The sequence below is a fragment of the Vigna umbellata genome, chromosome 7, assembly GCF_029865625.1.
Source record: "Vigna umbellata cultivar VRB3 chromosome 7, Vumbellata_1.0, whole genome shotgun sequence".
Classification (NCBI taxonomy): domain Eukaryota; kingdom Viridiplantae; phylum Streptophyta; class Magnoliopsida; order Fabales; family Fabaceae; genus Vigna; species Vigna umbellata.
In genome coordinates this window covers 32,758,670-32,779,332 of record NC_142171.1, presented here as the reverse complement: position 1 = coordinate 32,779,332, position 20,663 = coordinate 32,758,670, and the positions used below count along the sequence as shown (strand labels likewise).

Below are 20,663 nucleotides of genomic sequence, written 5' to 3'. Positions count from 1 at the left end.
CAAGCTTTAGAGGTCACTTCGTAGAAACAATATTTTTACTTTTAAAAGGCTCTTTGACCTATTTGTCTTTTTTGTAAGCACTACAGAAGACTGTATCATTGTATGATACTTCAGGAAATCCTCTTACGAGATCATGACGTTACAACTTTGAGATTAGTCTCATACTTGCATGTCCACAGTTATTGTGCTATGATATTACCTCATCTTTCATAGATACTAGACTTGAAACACTTTAAGAATGAAGTTCATCTAGGTTTATTTAATACAAGTTACCTTACCTATTAGTTGTAAATATTACTGAACTCCTATCGCCTAATACTTTACATTGGCCTTTTTCAAATACAACATTGTATCCACTATCATATAATTGACTTATGCTCAACAGATTATGTTTAAGGTCATCTACTAACAAAACATTATCAATGGAAGGGAAGATGTTTGTCACATAATTGACTTGTGCTCAACATGGTGCTTGTTAGTTTTTAAAGATAGATTTGAAAAGTGGTTGTCACTAAATTAGGATGAGAAAGGGAGATGAATGGAAAATTGCTTTCAAAACTAAATTTGGTTTTTACGAATGGATGGTTATGCCTTTTGGGATAACCAATGCACATCGTACCTTTATGAGATTGATGAATCATGTGTTGATGAATTTTATCGGTAAGTTTGTTGTTGAGTATTTTGATGACATATTGATATATAACAAACCATAAGAGATGTTTTAGAAATGCTTAGGAAGGAGAAACTATATGTCAATATGGAAAAATGCATTTTTGTACAAATAAAGTTTTGTAGTTAGCTCTAAAAGAGTGCAAGTTGATGAAGAAAAAGTCAAGGCCATTAGGAATTGACTAATTTCTATAGGAGGTTTGTCAAGGATTTTAGCACCATAGCATCCCCATTAAATGAAATTGTTAAAAAAGATATGGGGTTTAGGTGGGAAAAGGAACAACAAGAGGCTTTTGATAGTCTCAAGACAAACTAACACATGCACCTATCTCAACTTTATCAAATTTAAAAATAAATTTGAAAGAGAGTGTGATGTTTTAGATGTTGGTATATGAGGTCTTCTCTTGCAAGAAAGGCATAGTCTCAAACAAATAAACATTGTCATTGTCTTTGATCAATTTCTTCAACTAAAATGAAAAAACTAATTTTAGTAAAAAACAACTTACTCATGTTCTTGATATCGTTAAAAGTTGAATCTTTTACTCTTTCAATTGTTGAACGCCTTTTTTTCTCATTTTTATATTTCTTACAATGAAAACTTTAGGAGTAAAACAACCTAGCATATGAATAGAGTTTAACGGATTGTGGAAGAGATTTTCAATTTCAAAAAATTCATGAAAGCAAAGACACATATATAGGAAATGAAAGAAGTAGGAAAGAAAGTAATCGCAAAAGAACATAAACCAACATTTTGGATTCTGAGTGAAAAGCAAATAAGTTACCGACTATTCCTCTTGTCAAACATTGAACCTCTACAACTTCAATCGTCAAAACCATCTTCAATAAGGCCTTCCTTTCTGTTTCGACCGAATCCGTGAGGACCCTGTTAAAACGCACAAGCTTGCTTGTCGAAGGCCGGGCGGACGATCACGAACGGTAAAGGCTGGCAGACGAGCAATGAAGCTGCTATGGACCGGGCGGACGCTCTCACTCCAGCTGAAGCGGATCGAGCGGCTCTATCTCCAGGAGCTCTAGGCGCTGCTGAAAACCGGACGGACGCAGAACAAGCGGCTTTGGCGCTTGGTGACACTTGAAGCTGACGAGAGCTGGGCGGACGCTGCTGAAGTTTCGCGAGCTGAAGAAGGCCGGACCAAAACTGGACGGACGGCCACCTTTCTGCTGAGGGTTGGACGCGCTGTGCGTGTGGCGGACGGTATGGCGACAGACTGACGCTACTCCGCGCTTCGGATTGGAGGCTGGACGGGTCTCTCCTTCTGCGCTCCCGGTGGTGGTCCTCCTTCTTCAGGACGGATGGTCGGGTACCTGTCAAAGGCACTCCGACGCTCAAGTCAGTAATATGACAGAGCAGTTTGTGATGCATGTATGTATTGCATCGTAAGGAAAGTTGGTCCAGAACTCATACCTGGAACCTTTATTTATACTGATTGTAATGGGCTTTTACCTTTAGTGGGCCTGATAACGATCCTTTTACCTTTAGTGGGCCTGATAACGACCTAGTCGCGCCTTAATGGGTCATTAGTATTTAACCGTGTAGTTAACCAAGCACTGGACGCTGGGTCCTGTTTGCCCAATTAGGCGGACGTTCGGTTCATGACCGAGCTTGGAGGGTCGCTCGGTCCATGTGTGGCTGGGAGGCGTTCACTTAGACGTTCGGTCTTGGTGCTCGACCCAGGGTGGACGTTCGGTCTTGGTGCTCGTCTCGGGTGGACGTTCGGTTTATGATTGCTGAGTACCGGTCAGTACATAACGTTAGTTTGTCCGCCCGGACGGTCATGACCTTTGGCGGACGGCATTGTGTTAACCGCTCGCGGATGTCTTGGCGTCCGGTCCTATCCTACCGGTACATGGGCCTCCGCCCTGCCATACCTTCTCGACAACAAGGAGGATGCCATGGGCGGCCGGCTCGTTTGGTGATCCAATGACATGGATGTCCTTCCGTACGGCGTCCGGTCCTGCTGGTACATAAGTCCCCTGAGCCCGAGCATAAATTTATTATGCAAAGGGGTTTTGTCCACGCCTGGATGGGCGACCTTGGAAGACCGCTCGTTCCATGAAAGCTCGGACAATCGTTCGTTTGGACGTTCGTTCTTTATTTTGACCTTGGCGGGCAGCAGTGTTAACCGCTCGCTCGGTATATGCTGGGAGGACCTGTCGGTACACTTTCCATGCACGATGTGTATAAAAATAAGAAAACCTAAGACAAGGGTTACAAGAAAGAAGTAAGGGGGAGATTAAACAAATGAGTGGAGAGGTGGGGAGAAAAAAACATTCAACCGGAAAAAACCAAGGATGACCCATACAAATTTAAATAAGAATAAAAGGTAACATGATAAATTCGTGTATGAAATGATTGAATGATAGAAAAATAAAACATTAGACACGTATCACAAAAGTAAGGGTAATATTCAAATTTTCATAGTACTTCAAATAATTAAAGAATTTAGAAGGGTATCTTGGTTTTGAAAAGAAGAATCTTCAACCAAGATAATTTGAAAATTAAAAAAATATTTGAAAAAAAAATATTGAAAAGGAGAAAAATATACATTTATTAAAGGTTAAATATAAATTTGTCGTTTAACTTTTAGCGAAAGTTAGAATTAGTCCTTTTTTTTAAATTTTAGACTAATTTAATGAACATCTTTATAATTGGATCAATTTAATCCTTTTAACAAAAAATTGTTAAGTTTATTTTTTTCTCAACTATCAAATATGTCAAACATTATAAAGAACTCAAATATTATAATAAAATACATTTGAAATGTCAAATAAAATTTGGTTAAAAAGATTAGATTCATATATTTTTAAAATTGAAAGACTAAATTGGGTTGACCTTTTGAAAAAAAAATCTAATTTAATTTTTCACTTAAATTTAAGAGATAAAAAAATACAAAGAAGTAGACTCATCTACAACATTGGAAGACTTTTTCTTCCTTCACCAGACAATTTGTTGTGTAATTCCATAATTTTCAAAATAGTTCTATATTATTTGTAAAAATGATTTTAGATGATGTATTATGAAAAATTTTCAGAATTTTCAAATGATGTTTGAATCAGAATTTTGATAGTGTGATTTTTGAAAAGAGAATTCTGGAACAGAATTTTGAGAATAAAAATTCTAAAATAAGATTTCTAGAATAGAATTTTTAAAATGAAATTTTAAGAAAAGATCTTCAAAAAAACTTACATGTATTATGAAACAATCTTTTTGGAGTAATGTTTTTAGAATGAATATTTTATAATAAACTTTTCAAAATATATGAGAAAAAGTTTTCAGAACAAACTTTTCCTGTAACTCGTTTTCTCCTTTTTCTTCTTTCCTTGGTATTTTTTCATCTCTTGTTCTTCCCATAGTCCTAGGACGAGGTGCAGTTAGTAATGACTAGGGTGTAGAAAGCAAAAAGCACATAGGAATAGAATGCCCAACCCAATGATCTTTTTGATGACGCCTTTCTGATTCTTTTTCACTCACATTGCGACTACGACTCTTACACAAGAATCATCAGTTCGTTGCGATCTCTCCCCCTTCTCCCTCTCTCTCTCAAACTCAATATATCGGCAAAATTCCACGGTGGGTTTCTCCGATCTCTCACTATGTCTTTCTGTTAGCGGATAAACGACGACTTTCCTAGATCTAGCGGTTTTTCGTTTCTCTTTATCTACTCTGTTTGTTTGGGTTGCAACTTATGATACCCGTGGCTGTTTATTGAATTGTTTTCTGGGTTTTTGTTTACATTTTTATGTAATGTTATCAGTACATATTTGATGCTTTGATTTTTGTTCACTCATGGATCTGATAAGAACCCTTTTATGCTATATGCTTTGAGTTTTGTTATTTCTTTTTGTTTCTATTATCTTTGGCATGGATGTTGAATTTTCTTTTACTCTTGTGTCTAGATTTGGTATTGACTGCACCGGTTGTGGTGGTGGTGGTGGTGTTAGTGTTAGCTTGTTGTTGTATTGCATTTAAGTTTGGAGGAAATGGAGTTGCGAAAACCCTTCTTCTGCTCCTGGGCTTTCCTTTTTGTCGTCGTCTTTGTTCAAGTTACCAATGGGTTTTACCTCCCTGGAAGCTATATGCACACTTATTCAAATAAAGATCCGATATTAGCCAAAGTTAATTCGTTGACTTCGATTGAAACTGAGCTTCCCTTCAGCTACTACAGCCTCCCTTACTGCCCACCTGTCGGTGGTATAAAGAAAAGTGCTGAGAATCTTGGAGAACTTCTGATGGGAGATCAGATCGATAACTCGCCGTATCGATTCCGAATGAATGTTAACGAGACGGTTTACCTCTGTACTGCGTCCCCGTTGAATGAGCACGAGGTGAAGCTACTTAAACAAAGGACGCGGGATCTGTATCAAGTGAATATGATCCTTGACAACTTGCCTGTTATGAGGTTTACAAACCAAAATGGTGTAAAAATTCAGTGGACGGGGTTCCCTGTTGGATACACTCCACCTGATGGCGGTGCAGATTACATCATTAACCACCTTAAATTCACGGTCTTGGTTCATGAATATGAAGGAAGTGGGGTCCAAATTGTGGGGACTGGAGAGGAGGGTTTGGGTGTTATTTCCGAGTCTGACAAGAAAAAGGCTTCCGGGTATGAAATAGTTGGTTTTCAGGTTGTCCCCTGTAGTATTAAATATGATCCGGAGGTCATGGCAAAGCACAAAATGTATGATACTCTTTCGCCTATAAACTGCCCTACTGAGCTTGAAAAGTATCAAGTGATAAGAGAGCAGGAAAGGATATCGTTCACATACGAGGTTGAATTCGTGAAAAGTAATATAAGGTGGCCATCACGTTGGGATGCTTATTTGAAGATGGAGGGTTCCCGTGTTCATTGGTTCTCAATCTTAAATTCTCTCATGGTTATTTCTTTCCTTGCTGGTATTGTTTTTGTCATTTTCCTAAGAACTGTGAGAAGGGACTTGACTAGGTACGAGGAACTGGACAAAGAGACTCAAGCTCAGATGAATGAGGAGCTCTCTGGATGGAAGCTTGTTGTGGGTGATGTGTTTAGGGAGCCTTATTGCTCGAAGCTTCTCTGTGTGATGGTCGGAGATGGGGTTCAAATTCTTGGAATGGGTGGTGTTACTATTGTTTTTGCGGCGCTTGGCTTTATGTCACCAGCATCCCGAGGAATGCTGCTAACTGGGATGATCCTTTTGTATCTTATCCTAGGCATTGCTGCAGGCTACGTCAGCGTACGTGTTTGGAGGACAATAAAAGGAACAGCGGAAGGGTGGAGATCAATTTCCTGGTTGGCTGCATGTTTTTTTCCTGGAATTGCTTTCATTATTCTTACAGTACTAAATTTCATTCTATGGAGCAGTAACAGTACTGGTGCCATACCCATTTCCTTGTATTTTGAGCTGTTCTTCCTCTGGTTCTGCATTTCAGTACCTCTTACCCTCATTGGAGGATTTATGGGGACAAAAGCTCAGCCGATTGAATATCCTGTGCGCACTAACCAGATTCCAAGGGAAATTCCTGCTCGTAAATACCCATCGTGGCTTCTTGTTCTTGGTGCTGGAACTCTTCCATTTGGAACCCTCTTCATTGAGCTTTTCTTCATCCTTTCAAGTATTTGGCTTGGGAGGTTCTATTATGTTTTTGGTTTCCTGTTGGTTGTTCTTCTATTGCTAATTATCGTTTGTGCTGAAGTGTCTGTTGTCCTCACTTATATGCATCTATGTGTGGAAGATTGGCAATGGTGGTGGAAGGCATTCTTTGCTTCAGGCTCTGTGGCTCTTTATGTCTTCCTATACTCCATCAACTACTTGGTCTTCGACCTGCAGAGTTTGAGTGGACCAGTCTCAGCCACGCTTTACCTTGGCTATTCACTGCTCATGGCCATTGCAATCATGTTGTCAACCGGCACCATCGGCTTTCTTATGTCATTCTACTTTGTGCACTACTTGTTCTCATCAGTAAAGATAGATTGAGGTTCTTGCTACCGTTGTGCATTAACTATGCAAAAGGTTAATTGATATAACTTCTACCGAATCCTTTTTGTATCTCGATCACATCCTTTTTATATCTTGATCACAACGCAGAGTAGGGCAACGAGTGGTACTTCATTCTTTGTCTAAAATTGTTGTCAAACGGTTTTATGTTGATGGAATCTGCGGTTTGTTCTGCTTCTGCCTGTTTTCCAAACTGGTGTACTCACTCAAGTATTCAACTGGTGTTTAAGATCATTATGTTTCAAGTATTTTAGTTTGAATGTCTTTAGAAGGTTGTAATTTCTTCTGCTTCTGCCTGTTTCCCAAACTGGTGTACTCATTCAAGTAATCAACTGGTGTTTAAGATCATTATGTTTCAAGTATTTTAGTTTGAATGTCTTTAGAAGGATGTAATTCAATCTGTCTCGTCTCATTTCAATGCTGTAGAAGAATGATGCTAGATAGATATATGGTTTCAGAACATGTTGTAATACTCACAGTGCTTCTGGGTTTATAATTTTCCAGCTTCTTTGTGGATTGAAGGATGGAAAGTGATCTAGTATAGGATAGGGAAAGTGACTTATTATATACTATCAAAAGGATTTTATTTAAACTTGATTGTTTGCATTTTTGCTTTCAGAATATTATTATATCAATTTTATTTTAGCGGGTGCAGCTTGTACATGAGTTAATAACTTTTGGTGACGGAAATTATTGGCTAAAGGTAGTAGGCTATTACTTTCTGTCTCCCATCAGATTTCTTCTAGCACCCTATCACTTGTGGAAATTATTTTCTGGAACATAATAAACAATTCCAGATTTTTTTTTTCCCGAAAGCAATCTTCCCCTTGTATTACGGAAATTTTTTTCCACAAAACAAACAACCTTCTATTACATAAGTTTGTGTTTTTAACCTTAAAAAACCTTAAGGATCTTTATATAATTTACTATCAAATCTGTTAATTTCTAATGGGTTATTTGTTCTGTGACATTAAAATGATAATTTATGTATGGCACTTAGCACCGACAACATAGTCGTTGACATTATTAAATTAACATTATTTTTCTAATGTAGCTTTAGTATTGTTTTGTGAATAGTGAAGAACTTTAGTTAGGATAAAACCATTCCAATTGTCTCAATTGACAAGGAATTTATTTAAACTAAAATCAATTCTTATAAAACTTCTTAAGAAGTATAAAACAAACAAAGCATAATAAAATCAAATAAATTAGTGTAAATAAGAATAAATAAAATTAACAACCTAAAGTAATAGAATGTTATGCATAAATTAAATGAAAATAAATAAATAAATAAAACAGAATGATAAACTACCTAAATGCCTACCATGATAATTCTAATAAAGGAAGAATCGTTATAATGTTTTTGGTTTTTAAAAGCAAAATAAGAGGGATAGTTCTGAAATTAAATAAGAACAATTAAATAAAAAAAAATATACAAGAAACAAATACAAGATGGATTAAAATATTTGATTTACTGATATGAAATTAGGTTCATTTTCTTGCTTTTCAAATTATGATTCTTCATTGATTTTTATTAATATTCAATTTAATTTAAAAATTAGAGAACTTAAATTAATTAAAGTTAACACTCAATTAATTTTTTAAAAACCATATTCATTACATCGTATAGGACTAAGATTCAATTCAAACTTTATTTTCCACCGTATATGATTAGAGTACTAGTCTTTTTATCTATTTTTTATTAAGCAAAAAGTTGTTAAGTATTGAATTAACTAAGATACTACTAATCAATTCATTTTAGTTTTTCTCACTTATTCCAATATATATATATATATATATATATATATATATATATATATATATATATATATATATATATATATATATATATATAAATGAAAAGAACTATTAACACTTATTTTGTTCCACCTTATACAATCTAGTGTTCTAGTTATCCTTTATATATATGTTCTATCATATACATATAAAATATTAGTGTTTTACTCACGTTAAGTGTAACATCCCAAAATTATACAGTTATCAACTATATAATAGAATATTAACATGTATTAATATTATATAGCAGTTTTACAATTTAAGAGAGCAGTTGCAAAAATGGCCGAACGGCCTTACATATACACACAAAAATAACGAGCGTTCACAAAAGAATTAGAACGAACGGTTTACAAAATATTGGCCGAACGTTCAACTATTTACAATCCCCAAAAGAGCGCTCGCTCACAGCCGCTCGCTACCCAAATATACTAACTGAAAACCGAACGTCTTTACCGCTCGGCCTTCACTTCCACTTCAACGAGATTCTCCCCAGCTAGGACTTCTTCTTCAAGCGCTTGCTCCAGAGAAGCATCACCTTCTGCTCACATCCACACGGATGATCATGGCAAGGACAAGACGGATACACATATACCGACAACGCAAGGAAAGTGCAAGGGTAAGCTTATTGAATTTAATTTAAGTAAAACATATATTTCATACTTATCAAATACAGCAAGTAAATTCACAAACATGTACATACAATACATACAATAATTCCATCCAAACCCTGATGCTAGACCGACCGTCCGGACTGTATCAAACCTGTGTAGCTAAGGCGTCCGTGCACTCAGGTGGGGTAACTGGAATGCTCATCAGTAGCCACCTGAGGTTAGTCTGTTCTGTCCAAGTTACAGTTATGGACTAGACCTCCTGCCATTCCCACGTATGACATACTCCTCTCTACTTGAGAACGAGCACTCACGGAATATCAGGATGAACCACCATCTAAGCTTACCACGTTCATACTTACAAATCTCAATTTCCATTCAAGAGTCGTTCCACCCTGGAACGCTCGTTCAAATTTCACAATCACAATTTCATTCCTCATGGTGTTCGCACATCTTAATTCAACCTCTTATTAACACTTTCATTCTTTGTTTCACTTGCATTAAAAGACGAACGTTCACTCCCCTTCATAACGAGGACGAACGTCAAGAACTAGACCAAGAAAGACTCCTTCGAATCAGTTAAATGAACTGATTCTAGTACGATCCAAATAATACTCAGAAAAAATCTAAGTTCAGTAACACTTGAGCGAATCCAATGGATAAGTAAAATCACAAGTCGTTTAGATAAATAAACTGGACAAGATTTAATTCAGGAGACAAACCGCTAGTCAATGACCGAGCGCGAAAATAGACTTTTAAAGAATTTTGGACGAACGTCACAGAGGACTTGGACGAACGTCAATAGGACTAGTGGACGAACTCTATTTAGATAGTAAGGACGAACGCTATTTCAAATTTGGGACGAACGCTATTATCGCTCGTTGATAATTTAGAAATGAACGAACGTTCGGTATAGGACCGAGCGTTCCTTTACCACATACTCATTTGGACGAGCGTTCAGTTATAAAACCGAACTCTGCTTTGGACGAACGCTAGGTAAATGACCGAGCACTAATTAGAACGAACACTATTTAGAACGAACGTTCGGTATTAGACCGAACGCTAACTAGGACGAACGCTCAATCTAAGACCGAGAGCTCATTTGGACGAACGCTCAGTATAAGACTAAGCGCTACCTATGACGAACGCTGGAATATAAAACCGAGCGTTACTAAAATACTTCAATTTATTTCAATCGTTGGACACGCTAGGCTGAGCCGAACGCTCAAACCTAACCCTTCACTCAAAGGACGCTCGTTCTTAATCAGAATCCTTTCCAAATGAAAGAATTCTTATTCTATGTTATTTCAAGGGAAACCGAACGGTTTAAGACAGTTCGATGACGAGCGTACATTATCAAGCAGAGAATATGAAAATTTCTAGATTTTTCATTTTACAATAACTTTACAGTTTTCATACGATTCATAACTTATAATTTCTCTCCACCATAAATCTCATACATTACAAAATTCATATTATCATCCCAAACCATACAGAAATTTAATCATACTCCAAATCATACGTTTCATTCTCAGCATACAGTTCAAACAATATTCATCATATACATCCAGTGCAACCATGCTCGTTCATGCATACTTAAACATCAAATATTTCATGCATTTCAGACATCCAGTACACTTCATTGCTTTCATACACATCAAACAAGTATTAAATTAATTTACTAAAGCTTCCCTTACCCGGATTGTAGTGAACGTCCTAAACTGAGTGGATCTTGATTCGTCTAACCGAGACTCCCTCAACGTTTCACTTACGCTTTCCAACTAAACTAACCAAAGAAAAAGAAAGGACTTAGTCCACGCCTTTGCCTGCAACGGAATAGGGTTTGCAGGAACTTCTAGAAACGAACGTCCAAATAAACTTACCAGAACCGTAAGTTGTTCGGTTCAGTCTGAAGCTCTTGGTGCAGGGAACGTTTCTGTGGTCTCTGAAACGTAATCGGAGGAGAGGAAAGTGAGTTATGGTAGAGAGAAGGTGGAGGTTCTAGAGAGAAGGAGGAGAAAATGGAGATTTTAAATTCCTGGGGAAGAAGAAGGTGTACGCAGAGGGGGGAAGAGTTGTTCAGAGAAATTTAATTCTCTTACCCATTCATACGGACGTTCCTTCCCGCGCTGACACCTGGCTTCCAGAATTGAGTGCAGAACCTTCCGATGTGACACATGTCAGAGATATTCAGAGAATGAAAGTGCACATTAATGGCACAACACGTGGAGGGGCGTGGGGCATTAATGAAACACAGAGGTATTAAATGGGGCGTGACAATCCCCCTAACTACAAAAATTTTCGTCCTCGAAAATTAAATCTTACCGGAGAAGAGGTGAGGGTATAAATCCTTCATAGCGTCTTCCACTTCCCAGGTAGAGTCGCCCGTCTTTTCGTCCCACACTACTTTAACTAACCGAACGTCCTTTCCCTTGTATAACTTAGTGCGTTCGTCTTCAACGCGAATCGGTTTCATCTCTAGCGTTCGGTCTTGTCGAAGACGAACGTTCTCCAGTTCCAATATGTGCGAGGGATCGGCCACGTACTTTCGGAGTTGCGAGACATGAAATACTGGATGAAGGTTGGATAATTGAGGAGGCAAAGCTAGCTCGTACGCTACAGGTCCAATCTTCCTTAGAATTTGATACGGCCCCACGAACTTGGGAGATAATTTCTTTGGTCGTAACACCCTGCCTACTCCAGTAGTTGGATTCAGTTTCAAGAAAACGTGGTCGCCAGCTTCGAACTCCAAGGGTCGTCTCCTCTTATCTGCGTAGGACTTCTGCCTGCTTCTGGACGTCTTCAACCTCTCTTGAATTAATTTCACCTTTTCAGTCGTTTGTTGAACGAGCTCGGGTCCAGTCAATATGTTTTCTCCTTCTTGGAACCAGCAAAGTGGTGTACGACATTTGCGTCCGTAAAGAGCCTCGAATGGAGCCATTCCAATGCTTGATTGGAAGCTGTTGTTGTAGGTGAACTCCACTAATGGTAGGATTTCATCCCAAACGCCCATGTGATCAAGTACGCACGTTCTTAACAAATCTTCAAGCGTCTGGATTGTTCTCTCGGATTGACCGTCCGTCTGAGGATGGTACGCTGAACTCATTTGGAGTTTGCTGCCCAGTTCGCTTTGCAACGACTGCCAAAACCGAGAGGTGAATCTTGTGTCTCAGTCAGAGATGATACTGGACGGCACTCCATGCAGACGAACGATCTCTTTGATGTAGAGCTTGGCCAAGTTGGTCAACGACATCTTCAGGTTGATGGGTAGGAAGTGAGCACTCTTCGTTAGACGATCCACTATTACCCAAATAGAATCGTGATTCTTGACCGTGCGAGGCAAGTGAGTCACGAAGTCCATTGAAATGCTGTCCCACTTCCATTCAGGAATCTCCAAAGGTTGCAGTAGGCCGCCCGGCCTCTGATGCTCCGCCTTCGCTCGCTGACAGGTCAGACAAGATGCCACAAAACGTGCAACGTCATTCTTCATTCCTGGCCACCAGAACGAACGTCGAAGGTCTTGATACATCTTAGTCATGCCAGGGTGTATGCTGAGACGACTATGATGTCCTTCCTCCAAGATAATCCTCTTCAGCTCGCCATCATTGGGAATGCACGTCCGTCCCATGTAACGTAACATGCCGTCCGTTCCAGCGTTGAAATGCTTGGCTTGATCCGTACCGAGCGCGCTTAAAATCTTCATCAATTCTTCATCCTCTCGTTGTTTCATCCAGATTCTGTCGAACACATCACTTGATATTCTCAAGGTGCAGCATTTAATACTGTTCGGCTCCAACTCGAACTGCAACCTTAGGTCTCGAAAACTCTCCACCAAACTTAGCTCTTTAACCATCATTACCGAGACATGAAACGTCTTCCTACTTAGAGCATCCGCCACAAAGTTCGCTTTACCAGGGTGATAAAGCAATTCGAACTCATAATCCTTTAGGAATTCGAGCCACCTCCGCTGTCTCATATTCAACTCCTTTTGATCAAAGAGGTACTTGAGGCTCTTATGATCGCTAAAGACTTGGAAGACGGATCCATACAAGTAATGTCTCCAAATCTTTAATGCAAAGACGACCGCTGCCAGCTCTAGGTCGTGCGTTGGATAATTCCTCTCATGTATCTTTAACTGCCGAGAGGCATACGCCACCGCTCGTCTTTCTTGCATTAGAACGCACCCCAACCCTTGGTGAGACGCATCACAGTAGACTTCAAAGGGTTTGGCAGTGTCCGGAATCACCAAAACTGGAGCGCTCGTCAACTTATTCTTCAACTCTTGGAAGCGCTCTTCACACAAATCAGTCCATGCGAACGGTTGATCCTTCCTTGTAAGACGAGTCAATGGTGCTACTATCTTAGAAAATCCTTCAATGAACCGCCTATAGTAGCCTGCGAGCCCCACGAAGCTTACAATAAAACCATTATTGAAAATTACAATAAAACCAATCTTAGAAGCTAACACTCCAAGAAGATGTTATAAAACATGATGACAACCTTAATGAGACATCTCTATAGATGTCTTATACACTAGTAAAAAATTGGGTTTTTACAGCGCACATTATGCCACGGTTCATCGGAAACCGCAGCATAATGGTGCGCGGTGGCAGTTTTGTAAATAAATCGAACACATATGCCGCGGTTCCGCGCTGAACCGCGGCATATACTCCAGTCAACCATCCCCTTTGACGCCACGTGTGAATAAAAAATTAAATAACAGAGTATATGCCGCGGTTGTCCAGAGAACCGCGGCATATACCCTTGCCAATTTATTGCAGGGGCTAACTGAATCAGAGAATTTCAAAAGTTACAAGGGTATATGCCGCGGTTGCTCAGAGCAACAGCGGCATATACCGCAGTAACTTCTCAACTTCTCTGCCAGTCAGAGAATTTCAGAAGTTACAGGGGTATATGCCGCGGTTTCGTAGAGTAACCGCGGCATATACCCCCTGTCATCTACTGAAATTCCCCAAAAGGCAGTTGGGGAGACAGTGTGTTCAGCACGTTACAGGGGGATAGGCCACGGTTCTACGAGCAACCGCGACCTATTCTCCTACCTGAAATAAATTTAAAATTAATTTTAAATATTTCGAGGAATATACCGCGGTTGCCCGCTGAACCGCTGCATATAGTTTGAAAATAATTTCAAAAATGCCATTTAGGTTAATTTTTTTAATCCGTATAGGCCGCGGTTGCTTGTGAAACCGCGGCATATACCCCTTTTATACCGCGGTTAAGTAGTGAACCGCGGTAGATTCCCCAGTCAGAGTTAAAAATCAAAATGTTGGAACAGTGTCGTCTTCTTCATCGCGCAGCGCTGTGTTTTCGCGTTTCTTCTCCCTCCGAACCACCCAACATCTCAGATACCTCGTTTTTCACCGTTTAAACTCAAAATTGTTCGGCCATTTCTCATTTTTGACGATAAGAAACTCTTTTAACCGATCAAAATCGTTTTAGACGATCAATACCTCTCCGCTGCCATTTCGTTTTTTTTGCACCAAACGTTTTCGCCGCCCCTGTGGCAGGTATTTATGCCCTTTTGCATTCTTAACATGATTTCTTCATTAGATTTTGCATAATGCTATAGTTTTGGTAATGTATGAAATTTCTATAGTTTTGGTAATGTATGGTATAGTTTTTCCTAAAATTTTGGTAATGCATGAAATTGCTATAGTTTTGGTAATGTATGGTATGGTTTTTGCTATAGTTTTGGTAATGTGTGTTGTAGTTCTTGTATTATTTATAAACCTTAAAATATTATTCACTAAGTTTCAATGATATGTATGAAATTGCAAGTTTGATTTTTAGTAGCTTATCTTTTTATGTACTATTTAGGAATATGGATCGAAATTGGATTAATTTACCACGTATTAGTGTTGAGTACGAGAGAGGTGTAGAGGAATTTATACAATTTGCGCAACGTAATGAGGGGAGAAGTGATGATGAAGTGAAGTTTAGATGTCCTTGTGTGAACTGTTTGAATGGGAGAAAGTTGAACGCAACTCAAATTAGAGAACATCTTATATGTGATGGTTTTCTAAGATGCTATACAACGTGGATATGGCACGGCGAAGAAATGCATTTTCCCGCTGACTCTCAAACTGTAAATGTTACTGATTCCACCATGGAAGAAGATCGACCGGATGAAGACAAATTGGAGGACATGATCCGCGATGTTGGAGCAGAAAATTTTGCCAAAGCTCATGTGTATGAGACGATGTCGACTGATGCGGAAACACCTTTGTATGTCGGTTCAACTAAGTTCACACGTTTGTCAGCGGTGTTAAGGCTCATGAATTTGAAGGCGAGCAATGGATGGACTGATAAGAGTTTTACAGAACTGTTGACGTTGTTGAATGAAATGTTGCCAGATGGAAATACACTGCCCACTCGTAATTATGATGCGAAGAAAATTCTTTGTCCAATGGGTATGGAGTATAAAAGGATACATGCTTGTCCCAATGACTGCATTTTGTATAGGAAAGAGTTTGAATTTTTGACAAAGTGTCCAAAATGTGGCTTATCACGATACAAGTCAAAAAACAATAGTGAAGATAATGGTCAGATAGAAAAAAATGGATCTGCTTTGAAAGTAGTTTGGTATCTTCCAATAGTGCCCAGACTTAAGCGTTTGTTTGCGAATCCCAAAGATGCTAAAAATCTTAGATGGCATGCAGATGAGAGAAAAATTGACGGGCTGCTTCGTCATCCAGCTGATTCAAAGCAATGGAAAAATATTGATCGACAATTCCCCGAATTTGGTAAAGAGTGTAGAAATCTTAGGCTTGGTTTAGCCACTGATGGAATGAACCCATTTGGTAATCTGAGTACCAATCACAGTTGTTGGCCAGTTATATTGATAATTTACAACTTATCTCCTGCATTGTGCATGAAGAGGAAGTACATGATGTTGTCTATGATGATATCTGGTCCAAAGCAGCCTGGAAATGACATAGATGTTTATCTAAGCCCACTAGTTGAAGACTTGAAGGTTTTGTGGGTTGATGGGGTTGAAATATTTGATGCATTCGCTTCAGAGACTTTTATGATGTGTGCAATGTTATTTTGCACCATTAATGACTTTCCTGCTTATGGTAATTTGTCAGGATACAATGTCAAGGGTCATAAAGCGTGTCCTATATGTGAAGAAAACACTACAGCTCATCAATTGAAACATGGAAGAAAGACGGTGTATCTGCGTCATCGGAGATTTATAAAACGTAATCATCCATATCGAAGGTTAAAAAAAGCATTCAATGGAGATCAAGAGAGGGACGAAGCACCAAATCCACTTACTGGCCTTGAAGTTCTTGAAAAAGTTAATAAAATACATCATGTATTTGGGAAAACATCGAAGAAGTCATCTGTAACGACCCCTTGGAAGAAGAAATCAATATTCTTCGATCTTCCATATTGGTCAAAGTTAGATGTTCGACATTGCATAGATGTGATGCATGTAGAAAAGAATGTGTGTGATAGCTTGATTGGTACATTACTCAACATTCAGGGAAAGACAAAAGATGGAGTGAATGCTCGTTTGGATTTGGTTGACATGAATATCCGAGAAGAGTTGGCACCCAAGGAGATTGGTAAACGTACTTATTTGCCCCCTGCATGTTACACAATGTCTAGACAAGAGAAGATAAGTTTTTGTGTATGTTTAAAGAGTATCAAAGTACCACAAGGATACTCTTCAAATATGAAGAGTTTAGTGTCAATGCAGGACTTAAAGCTTGTTGGCATGAAGTCTCACGATTGTCACGTCTTAATGCAACAGTTGTTACCGGTGGCTATTCGTGGAATTTTGCCCAAAAATGTTAGGCAGACCATAAACAGGTTGTGTTCATTTTTCTCGTCAATATGTAGTAAAGCCATCGATCCTACAAAGTTAGATGAACTTCAAGGCGAGATTGTTATCATCTTGTGTCAACTAGAGATGTTTTTCCCTCCATCTTTTTTTGACATCATGGTACATTTACTTGTTCATTTGGTTAGAGAAATCAAGTTGTGCGGACCGGTATACTTAAGATGGATGTATCCTATTGAGCGTTATATGAAGATTTTGAAAGGGTACGTTAAAAATCCATATCGTCCTGAAGGTTCGATGATTGAAAGGTATATTGCTGAAGAAAGTATCGAGTTTTGTTCAGATTACATGACATCAACGAATCCAATAGGAGTTCCTCGCACAGCATGGTTGAATAAATTTTCTACAAGTAAAAGCATCCGAGGTGTCAATGTGGTGACAAAAGATCGCGAAGAATTGTTGCAAGCGCATCTTTATATATTGAACAACACAGATGAGGTGATCCCTTTTTTGGAAGCACACAAAGCCATTGTTAAGAATAAAAATCCAAGACAATCAGAGAAATGACAATTGATGGAGCATAACAAAACATTTATGTCTTGGTTCAAATCCGAAATTGACAAAGAACCACATTCTTCTGAAACTTTATTGTGGCTTGCAAATGGTTTGAAGTTTGATGTCGTGTGTTGTACAGGTTATGAAGTCAATAATTGCACATTCTATACAAAGACTTTGGGTGATAAAAGCACAGTACAAAATAGTGGAGTCAGTTTAGAAGCTGAGTCACTTCAATTTTCCACATCAAAAGATCAATCTCCTGTACTTGGATCAATGAGATATTATGGTATAATAGAAGAGATATGGGAGGTTGATTACACCAAGTTTTTTGTTCCATTGTTCAAGTGTAAGTGGTTTGACAATAAGAGTGGTGTGAAAATAGATGACTCGGGTATGACACTGGTTGATTTTCGCAAGGTGGGTTACCGAGACGAATCGTTTATCATGGTACATCAAGCATGTCAAGTTTTTTATGTCAAAGATCCTGCGTCTGACCATTGGTATGTTGCTCTTCAAGGCAAAAAACAAATTGAAGTTAATGAAGACAATCTGATTAATATTTATATTGCTGACAACCATTCATTTCAAACTACAACAAATTTGGATGACCAATCTGTAGTTGACGATGATGTACATGCAATTCGGTCAGATCATGATGAGGGAATATACATATGATGAATCCATATCTTTATGTATGAATTTTCAATTTCTGTATAAGTATTTTATTAATATAACATAAGTTTTCCTTTTATACATTTCCTATGATTACTATTACATGTTTTGTTAATTTATATGATATTACATAAGTCTTGAAATAAAATTTAATGTTGTTATTTATTTTGACAGATATATGGCTGATCATCCACATTCTTCAGGGGATGAGGCTCCCCCAACCAGATCCACTAGAGGACCCACTAGGATGAAACAACTATTGATCAGGAAAAATAGTGATGAAAGAACTCCGGTGAATGTCAATGTCACCACGGGTGTGGTAACTGGCCCCCATGCAGATGACTTCCGATCATACCTTGGAGTAGTGGCACGTGATAAGATTAGCATTCTCATTCCATCTTTTGATCATGTGTCCGAGGTTGATCGGAACATTATTTGGAAAGATATATTGGTAAGTTAGTTAATAGCATTTGAATTAAAATTTGTTTATATTGATAATTTTGTACTAATACAACTTTATTATGTTTTTTTCAGATGACATTTGACATTCCAAATGTCACAACACTTAGAAATAAGTGTTTGTCAACTGTTGCAGAAAATTTCAGAAACTTTAAAAGCAAGTTGACATCAAGATACATCTTTGGACACCTTAAACATAAAAGTCCATGTAGTTCATATAAGTCCATTGATGAGGAGACTTGGCGACTTTTTAAAGAGAGTCGGATGTCAGAGGAATGGCAGGTTAGTGTAGTTCATATTATTCAATTCCTCATTAGTAAATATATATCATATGAACTAATTAATTAATGTGTATGTGACAGGCAATTAGAAGCAAAGCACAAGGAACAAGTTCTCACAACAAAAACCCCCACCTATTATCTCGTGGTGGGTATAGGAAGCTTGAGGAGAAAATCCTCAAGCAAAAGGCAGATGCTATACCACCATCTCAGGGTGGTAGCCCTCCTCAGCCTCCTTCTCCACCGTCTAGACATGAGAAATGGAAGTTGGCCCGTATGCGACCATCGGGCACCTACTCTTCCGACACTGCACGAGAGATTTCTGAAAGAATTGTAAGTTATCACTGTTCCTAAAATAATAAATATTGTCATTATACATACTACATTAAACTATTTAAAGAATAATGGTGTTTTGTAATGTTACAGGATGCCTTGGTTGAGCAGAGCTCCCAAGGCCAATTCACTCCAGAGGGTCGCCAGGATATTCTTACTGCTGCGATTGGACGACCTGAGCACCCTGGACGTGTACGTGCTGCAGGTCCTGGAGTAGGAATTACAGATTATTTTGGGAGCTCTTCTCGTCAGCCTTCATATTCATACAGCGATACACAAAGGATGACAGAAGAGATCACAAAAAAGGTCCGACAAGACCTTAGAGAGGAGATCAGGGCCGAGGTGAGGGCTGAATTCCAAATGTTATACCAACAGCAGTTTCAGAGCATGCGCCCGGTGCCATCTCCTATTGATCAGGAACATGTTATCCCTCCCCCTCCCACAGGTAAACTTAATAAACATTTATGTGCAATTATTTCTATCTCTTGTATAATCTAACATTTACTCTGACAGGGAGAAGCGGCAAAGGAAGTTGTTCTGCATCAGCCATCCCAGAGGATGACATGGACGATGGTAGTCCATGTCTGCTATACATTTTAGAGGATACTGAGATGGTGTTGGTAGCTCGTGGAACAGAGTTTAGGTCAGCGACTGTATGTCATGGTATGCAACTATTAGAGGATGAGGTGAAGGTCTCAGTGGATGAAATGATCATACCAGATGCCTCGGTTCCTCTGTCCACGGAAGAGATTTTCACTGTGGAACAAGCATATAAGTCGTTTATCATTTGGCCTAAATTTTTGGTTAAACCAGTTTCTGACCCCTCGGTATGAAATTCTTCTTTACACTTCTCAATTTTAAAGGTTTTTGATGTCAAAACTTATCTTATCTTTTCATGTAACAACAGACGCAGGCACAAGAGAAGATTCCTCTATCTGAGGATGACCCTCTTTCTTCATTGCATCTACTTGCTGACATCCTTGATGATAAGCCTTTGGAGGTTGAGTATGATGCTAATGTATTTGGGGCAGGCTCTGAGGTCCCAATATACCTTAATAGCCAAGATGTCCGTGAGCTTGCGTCGGGAACACAAGAGTTGAATATTTCAATTATTCAACTATGGACGATGTAAGTCTATGACCAATTATTTATATATAAAATTGATTTATATATCAAGTATCCTTATATCAAAGTTAATTTTTGATTTCAGGTATATGTCTGGGGTCAGTAATAAGTTGGGGCGTTCTGATGATTATGGATTCATTGATCCCCAATCAATTCATGAATCAAATGATTTTGAGCAGATCAACATGAGTCTGATAAGAAGTTTTGGAAGGGGCAAGAAAATATACTTTTTGCCTTATATATCCGGGTAAGTGAACTTTGTTAACATAATAATGTTCCATATGTGATTTTAATATTTAATAGTTACGATATTATGAATTTCAGGCGCCATTGGCAACTTCTTGTTATGTCTATGCAAGA

The 20,663-nt window shown here is 38.6% G+C and overlaps 2 protein-coding genes across 2 annotated transcripts; one reads left to right on the top strand and one right to left on the bottom strand.

Annotated features, from left to right (window-relative positions):
- The first annotated feature begins 4,103 nt into the window (after positions 1-4,103).
- Positions 4,104-7,255, top strand: LOC124840718 (transmembrane 9 superfamily member 12-like). Its single transcript, XM_047316828.2, has 2 exons — positions 4,104-4,258; positions 4,585-7,255. Exon 2 carries the CDS (start codon positions 4,669-4,671, stop codon positions 6,640-6,642), a length of 1,974 nt encoding a protein of 657 aa, XP_047172784.1. The 5' UTR covers positions 4,104-4,258; positions 4,585-4,668; the 3' UTR covers positions 6,643-7,255.
- Positions 7,256-11,382: 4,127 nt separating this feature from the next.
- Positions 11,383-12,009, bottom strand: LOC148195761 (uncharacterized). Its single transcript, XM_088095283.1, has one exon. The coding sequence runs from the start codon at positions 12,007-12,009 to the stop codon at positions 11,383-11,385; it is 627 nt and encodes a 208-aa protein (XP_087951409.1).
- Between the last annotated feature and the right edge of the window lie 8,654 nt (positions 12,010-20,663).

Coding starts and splice junctions, on each gene's coding strand:
- LOC124840718 (XM_047316828.2), top strand. CDS start 4,669: ATGGAGTTGCGAAAACCCTTCTTCTGCTCCTGGGCTTTCCTTTTTGTC.
- LOC148195761 (XM_088095283.1), bottom strand. CDS start 12,009: ATGGCTCCATTCGAGGCTCTTTACGGACGCAAATGTCGTACACCACTT.